The sequence below is a fragment of the Natrix helvetica genome (assembly GCF_964273705.1).
Source record: "Natrix helvetica genome assembly, chromosome: 3".
In the NCBI taxonomy this organism is placed as follows: Eukaryota; Metazoa; Chordata; class Lepidosauria; order Squamata; family Natricidae; genus Natrix; species Natrix helvetica.
In genome coordinates, this window is record NC_138549.1 from 28,771,774 (window position 1) to 28,780,278 (window position 8,505).

The following is an 8,505-nucleotide window of genomic DNA, read 5'->3' on the forward strand; positions in this document are numbered from 1 at the left end:
AAACTAAATAAATAAAAATGCTTCAATCCATAACACGTTTTCCGGGAAGACTTTTGACTTGGGATTGATGATTGATTCCTAATTGATCCCTTCCTTGAGATTGCCTGGACCTCTGAAAATTTGATCCAGAAGGTTCCAGAATCCTCTGAATATGTACAAGATGCACATGGGGGAAGGGGGGAAATTGATATATTGTTCCTCTACACTTCAGTGAATGCACTGTGCTTTGGCAAAAGCAGATTCTGTATTCAATTCATTATGTTTGTGTGTGTGTGTGTGTGTGTGCATGTGCGCGCATGTGTGTGTGTGTGTATGTATGTATGTATGCATGCATATATATATAATATAAATATAATTTATTTGATATAAGTTGTAAGCACAAGAGTCCGAGATTTGAAAATACCAATGTACAATTAGTACATTTAGTAATTGAAATTTCAAATGGTCTCTTCTAAAGGAATGCTTCTCGTTACAGCATCAGAGCAATTAATTTTTTTTAAAATCTGAGATTTGAAATAATCTGAAACTCTCAGGCATTATTGCTTTATTTTAGTCTAATTAAATTAAGAACAGCACAATGATCACAGCAATATTAATTTATTAAAAACATCCTCAGAGATACCGACTGTTGAACTGTATACTTCATGATCTTTCATTCCGTACTTCGTGCAAGCAAAACAGGAGTCTGTTCAACCTATGCCACATACTGGAAACTTGATACAATTGATGTTACATAAAAACAAAACTAAATGGGTTCCATTGTTGTTGATATTTTGATTTAAATACCGGAATAAGAATATTAACTAAGGATGCTACAAGTCTAGAAGAAATAGTACATGACAAGGTTCAACCTACACGGGAAAAGGAATTCAGGGAACTGCCGAAAACAAGTAAGATGCAAGTGTCGCACCTTCTAGAAGGACTAGCAATTACTTGGAAACTTAATCTTTATTTAATCTTACAACATTGGCAAAAAAGGTTACAAAATTACTGTAATGAACTGTTATGCCCAGAAGTGCCTGTGAATATTTTCAGGAACAGTACCAAATTAAGGGATTACAGGATTGTAAAAATGGAGTACTCTTTAATAAGATTGTTTTAAACTATGTGGGTAATTTTATTTGCCCATCATGTTCAGGCTGGGGATCCAAAAGCTATTAAACTAATTACAAGACCAAAGCTTTCCTCAAACAGAACTCCCTAACACTCCATGGCAATTGGTTTTGAAACTGAGACGTGTATCAAGTCCACAATTTTATTATGTAAAGGAAACATGATAGTAATTATCAAGGCCAAAAAGACAGTAAATCCACAGCTGAAATAAGTGCCCCATCAGTGTAAAACCATCATTAAACCAGCAAGAGCCACTTAACAGGACAATAATTTCAACCTGCAGTGTAATCTTGGCTCTGAAAATATGAAAAATGTTGGTGGACTTAATTCCAATGTGTGCCTGATTTGAGGAAAATAAGTTTTATTAGCACAAAATATACATGCACTAAAAAAATTTACTTAAAACATATGAATTTAATATTTCATTTTATTCAGCAAATTGGTTTATTTACACAATTGGGAATGCTGGTTGAGTTTTATCAGTGGAATAAAAACAATTCTAGTAGAGACAATACTGAACTCCCTTTACACATCTCCAGCAACACTGACCAACTTTTTCCTTACCTGTATCAGGAACATCAAGCACAATAGTGGAATAGTATCAAAAGACACTGGTATAACAAACCACTGAGGATCCAGTACACTGTGGGAATTTACCAATATATTTGCCAAACTTTTTTTTTTTAAGTTAGCAAAATAAAACCAGCTTTAATAGTTAGCATCAGAGTATAACTCTGAGATCAGCGGGTAGTAAAAACCTTATCAGATCATACATAATTAATAAAGTGACCTGATCTGCATCAAATCACTTTATCAGAATCAAAACGGATAAGAATAAATTTATTCTTTAAGACAATGATCTGATAAGGATTTAACTTAACAGACGTTAAAATAAGAGATGCAGAGCACAGCCCCTATTAGAACAAGCTAACTTTTCAGATGTCCCCCCCCCAAAAAAAAATCACCAAAGGAAAAAAAAAAACCACTTCAACATGAAGCTACTATACAAAGATTTTTTTCCCCAATTTTCATTAAGAGTTCGGAGCTGAAATTTAATCCTGAGTCTTTAGTGAGAATGACAGTTTTGGCCTAGTTTTTCCCTTGCCTAGGATCATTTTTTGTTCTTCCTTTTGTTGACGTTGTCTTTCTTGTTCTAGTTTCATCCTCTCCTCATGAATTTTTCTTTGTTCTTCAACAATTTTCAATTGTTCTTCAGCCTGTAATCAAAAAACAAGAGAGTTTAGATTACATTTTATACTCCTTGCATAACTTTACATTTAACTTTGTGGCACTAGCATATCTTTGTTGAGAAGAACTGATGACATTCTTTAGCATTAGGGGAAACAGTGTAACACCCATAAACTGTCTTGGATTACTCAAAGAAAATAAGCCATTTTCACATTGTTTCCTATCACAATTTCATTAAAAAATAACTTGAAGTGGTGACAGGACAAAGAATATAAAAAAATGAATCAAAACAAAGAAGCTGAGAGGAGCAAGCAAAATTAAATAATGTTCCAATAGAAAGCTAGGAAAACTATTTGGAACTATAAAATAAAAAGTAGCTGAGAAATATTGACCCAAGATGCTTGAAGTTTAAAATCACCCAGGAACTGATAGCTATCTAAAATGATGTAGGACAACAATGATATTAAAAGATCAGATTTAACCAATCCATCTAGAATTAATTTGTACACTGCAGTATCTCTCCTCTATCCTTAATTTATAAATTCAAAGGTCAAGTATAATCTGATCTATGATACAGCTCCTAATACAAATTAAAAGCTGGGAGTTAAAAATTCTAGGATGAAAGTTAAGAATTACTTTAATTTTTATATTGTGTTTTCACCATGGCATTCTTTTTGTAACAATAGGGAAAATTATCCATAAATACAGAGAAGTAAAATCTTTTGCATCTCAAACACTGAACGTGAGGTTCTGATTTTAAGAAAAACTGAACGATACTAGGACAAAATCTGAATTCCTTTTTATTTAATGGTATGAAATTTTAAAAACCACACAACCATTCCCAAGTCCCATATTTAATAATGTTGTCTTATTATATTAACAATTTGATAACATTCATAGATTTAAGGAGCCAATACAAAAGCTGGGTGTTTGGCAATATCTCAGGTCGACCACTTTTGCCTCTGTACCGGTGGTCCTTGACTTATGACTGTAATGAAGCTCAGAATTTCTACTGCATAGTGTGACAGTCATTAAGTCGAGGCACACACAATTGACCCAATTTTACTACATTGATTTAGCTGTCATTAAGTGAACCATTGTCCCCAGTGAGCAATTTTTGTTGGAAATGTCGGTTTCTCACAAAAAAGGTCCTAAATCACAATCATGTGACCCATAAATGTGGACCAGTTACCTAACATCCAAAATATGATATATAACCAGGGGAAAGACATAGCCATCAGAAGTGCCAATCTAGGTTGTAAGATATTTTGGGGAAAGGTGCATTGTAACTGGTGATAAATTTAGACTACCAGTACAGTGGTTGGCATCCCCAATATTTCCAAAGCAGATTTCAGGGAGTGAGAAGAAAGATATTATGACTACCTCCTAAGAAAGAGATAAAACATTTTTCAATCAAATTATGGGCCTAACAATCAGTGACATTATGCAAATCTTAACCTGCAATTTACTCCTTTATCTCTCAACGATAGTAAAACTACTTACCAATTTAGCTTGTGCTTCTGCAATTTTTCTGTTATTCTCTTCTAGTATTCGTTCAAGTTCCTCACGCTTTGCACGCTCTTCCTCCTAAACGGGAGGATAGGGTAAGATGTTAGAAAAGTAAAATACTCATTTAGCCATCTGCACTAGTCTTCCTAGAAATTCCTTCTGTGCACTGACTTAAAGGGACAGCTTTATAGCCACCCTCTTGTCTTTCAAACAGCAAACTGTGCAACCACTAAAATTTGTCTCTAGCTCTAAATTTACATCATCCCGCCCAATCCAAACAAACAGCAATCAACTAAACCCTCCATAATCAGAGAATCCTGGCCAATTATTACTAGCATTTTAACATCACACAAATCAACAAGGACAACTACAAAACTGGATAGTATTTACCAAATTAAAAGAGTAATATTTAAAATATAAATAAAGTGAATAGTTTGTCTCACCAATTATGTATACCTACGCATTCTTTACCTATACTCCTTTAATCAGCATTAAAAGTTGAATATTTACTGTCTTGTCCAGTGTCCTGCAGAGTGTGCTCCTCGGCTGCCATACGCGCCAGCTTCCTCTTTAAAATGATTTGTACTGTTAGCTTGGCAATGCCTGCATCAGCAGCTCAACCATTTATAAAGAAACAACATACAAGGAAGGCTGAGCTGAAGAATGCAGATGTTTACGGTAAGAAGGAACAAAAAATATGTAAAACATTCCTAAGCAAACAATTAATAAGAAAAAATACATTTACTGTTAGCAAAAAGTACAAATGGTAATCCATATTCTGTAGAACTATGGGCTTCCTTTATGGGCAAATGGACTGAACATCCGATGGTGTGACAAGTTTAAAGGCAGTATTAAACTGTCCTCCTACCATTTAAATACCAAACTGGTATTCGGGAGTTCATTGAAAGTATGATATAGAAATCAAATCTAGGTTTCTTTTTATAAAAGTTTAAAGAAACTTTGTTATGCAACTCATAAGCAAAAAGATTGCAAGAGTAATTTCAATTAGCATAATAAATATTCAGGTTATTTTATATTTGGCAGTTTTTGTAAACAGCCTGAGGTCTGCACAAAAATATAGTTTAATAAGAACAAAGCAAGTATTTGAAGAAATATTTCTTGCTATGTCTAGTAACCAGCTACAGGTTTGCACCCTTCACTCCAGGAATTCAAGGTGATGCGCCACAGTAAAAGTCCTAATGTGACCACTCATTGACTACTGTTTAATCTGCTCTTAGAATGGTGAGGAACCATGATTTCAGCCAAAATCCATTAGAATTTTCAAAAAGATTTGAAATCTTATATAATTCAGCATTTATGTAAAGCCAAAATCTTGATTTGTAGAATTAAAATGAATTTTCATCACATGCATTTTTAAAAAATTTAATCATATTGTATTATATTAAAAAGTATCTTATTAAAACGTCTCTCCTATTATCAACTAAACTGATTAAAAGCCACTAATCAAATCATAATACAGGAAAACATGAGTGTGTTGTTTAACTCAGCACTAATTTTAAAAAAAAGTTTTTAAAGAACTTTAAAATTTGGGGATCCTGGAGTGATTAGTGCTGACAAGCATTAAAACCTCCAGTAGCAAATTACTGTCTCACAGAAAGACATTTTCAGCTTCTGCTCCAGCTGCTGACAGAAGAAGTCACATGTTTAGCTCAACTTCAGACAAGGACAACCTGCTCTTTTACAACTCTCTAGTCTAGAGAAAAAGAAGGAGTTGTTAGTAGCACTGGTAAAAATTGGATGTCATGAATTTGGCATAGGCCTTTTGTGAAAGTGAATGGGACCACAGTTCCAGAGTTACTCCACTGTGTAGTCAAGAGGAATGCATGACTGCCTTAGAGAAAAAACAAGAAAAACTCTTTCTTTAAGATAAGGCATTGCAGCTCAATGATGGACCCTGCTGTTATTATTATTATTATTTTCTTGCTGACTGAAGGCATAAAGCCTCTTACAGTCTAAATAAAACAAAACAAATGAAGGATACAAAGTCACAGATTGTTCAAACCATTCCCCCAGTTAAGAAAGAACTGTGGATATATCCTGCAGCCATGGCAAAAGTTTCAAACAAGTCTCAAATAAGTAGGCCAGTTCCATTAAAATTCAAGTATCCTTTCACAGGTTTTGGAAGAATGTTTGAGGTATCAGTTAGCTCCTCTGAATAAGTTAGAAATTAGGTTTCGCAGCAATGCAAGTTTACACAAGAAAGGAATTAGATTTGCTGTATTCCATCTCCTTCTCAACGTAACAGGAGGCACAACCCAACACTGAAAGTTTTGCCATGGACTGTCTCTACTTTCCAAACGACCGAGCGTTACCTCTCTGGCCTTTTGTGCAGCAAGTTCAGCTTGTCGCTGTCGCTCGAGTTCTTCGAGCAACTGTTTTTCCATGATGCGCTTAGCCTCCTCCACCCTGCGGAGAACTTCCCGTTCAATTTCATCTTTCCGCTTCTCCAGTTCTTCCTCCACTCGCTTTGCTACAAGTTCCTCCACTCTTCTGGCGGTCTCTTCTTCAATAAGTTTCTCTTCTATTTCTTGTTGCCGACTACAGGGAGAGAAATATATTTGTTTTCAAATGTCAAGAAAATTAATTTTTTCAATCAACCTTCAGCAATAACCTGTTGCACACATCATGCTTATGCATTGTAATATGCAAATGTTGAGCATTTATATGATAAAAATTATGAAATAATTTTAGGAACGAAAATACTTATAGGAGGACAAATATAAGATTCGAAGATTGCTTTCCAAATGCAATTGTATAAATCTTTAGATGGACCAAACACCTTACAATTTATAAGCATATTTACTGTTAAAATTTATCAAAGACAAAATAAAGACAAAAGACCATGGTGAATACTTTATAATACCAAAAATATGCACTGTCTCCAGAGGCCTAGTGCAAGAATAATGCAATGGAGGAATGCGTTTCACAGAAATAAATTACATCTCTTTGGTTATAATATAGAACTCAAGTTTTAAAATCTAGCACTTCATGACAATTCATCAGAGAACTTATTTCAAGCAGTGAAATGTGTTGTCAAAGCATTATTATCAAACAGTAAGATAATTATCAATTATTCAGCAGGACAAAATACAACTGTAATGCAAAAAATAATTAAAATTATTAATTTTAATGAAATATTTTTTTTAAAAAATCATCTTGAATAAAACAATCAAACCATTATCACTCATAGCTTCAATTTATGTCTATTGTTCACATTGTTATGTTAGAATAAATTCTTCTGAACACATAGAAGATGCTATAGATGGGAATATATTACTGGTGTAATTTATATTCCTAATTTTTATCATGTCATAAAAGCAAGGAATAAATTTAGAATGGAGGATAATTTCCTCATATTTTAATAAAGCATATTAAATATTATCCAGTTAGGGGTCCTTGGTTCTCTTTGATGCCACTCCCTACTAGCACTGATTTTACCTAGTTTACGTAATGAAATATCTGTAAGAAAACAACTACGGTCAGAGAACACCAAGGAGACTCTCATTTCAACCCCGAGTACAAATATTCTCCTCTATCGATTAACCAGTTAAGTGATACTTTGTGAAATTCATTTTGATACCTCAAAGTACTTGATGTTCAATAAAAAGCAAAGCAGGCACTCTAGTAATGTGTTGTTGCCCATCTATCTTTTAAGCATCGTTTTCCTTCAACTTTTTGATATTTAACCTTGTTTTAACTAACTGATTCTGTAATGCCAAATATCCAGACACTTGATTTTGACAGTATCAAAATGCTAATCAACTTTTGTTACCAGTGATGTCTAGTTAAATAGAAATTCAGTCAAGATTTTAAGAGTCCCTTTTTGGGAGAGGGGGCGGTTTAGAAATCTAAAGAATAAATAAAGACTTAGTATCAACAGGCCATCTCAAGCCCTGTGACATTCCACATTTCAGTTTGAATCAGGGTGCAAACGTCTAATTGTTATGATAGAAACTGACATTTTAATGCAAGCGTTGCATTTCCCACAGCAATGTTACATAAATCACAAGACTGGGGTAGGCCTTCTGTCAAAATGAATCTGGAAAACCAATATTATAAATATAATCTAAAACAACATAATTGTTTACACAGAGAAAACTCTTGCCTTTCTACACCAAGTTAAAAAAGCAGATCCATTAATTACAACAGCTCGGACTACGCTTTTTATTATTTTTTTAGCAATAAAAGAACACTGGGCTGTATTCATGGGTGCTGCTCAGCAAGGTTTATTAGAAATTAGAAAATGCTATTTTACAAAAATTATCAGTGAACTTCTAAATTGAAACCATCATGCTAACTCTTGCTGAATTCCGGCCTACTTCCTGCTCCTCCCCCACTTATCTTCTTTAGTAACGCATTAAAAAATGGTGCTCAAATAAAATTTACTCTACTACGGAAGTATCAGATCATGTAGAAAAAAGGAACTGCAAAGTTTGCAGTTTGAAAAACTGCGATTACTGCTCTCAGAAAAGGGGAAAACAGGTCAAAATAGCTAAGAATTGTCCTGAGGATATTTTAATATAAATTTATCATCTTAAACAATTCCATCCTTATCAACGGAGATGTTCCTGTCCTGGGAAGTAATAAAAAAAGTTAACAATACCCTTGAGCAAGGGTTTCCAAAGTTGGCAACTTTTAAGACTCGTGGACTTCAACTCCCAGAATTCTCCAGCC

The 8,505-nt window shown here is 34.0% G+C and overlaps 1 protein-coding gene across 1 annotated transcript in view; it reads right to left on the minus strand.

The window, feature by feature from the left end:
• Positions 1-1,522: 1,522 nt before the first annotated feature.
• LOC309388595 (arginine and glutamate-rich protein 1-like) overlaps positions 1,523-8,505 on the minus strand; it is a 15,886-nt gene continuing 8,903 nt past the window's right edge. The window contains 3 exon segments of the mRNA XM_081946003.1: positions 1,523-2,330; positions 3,805-3,888; positions 6,144-6,369. Coding sequence (XP_081802129.1) covers positions 2,166-2,330; positions 3,805-3,888; positions 6,144-6,369 — 475 coding nt within the window. The 3' untranslated portion in view covers positions 1,523-2,165.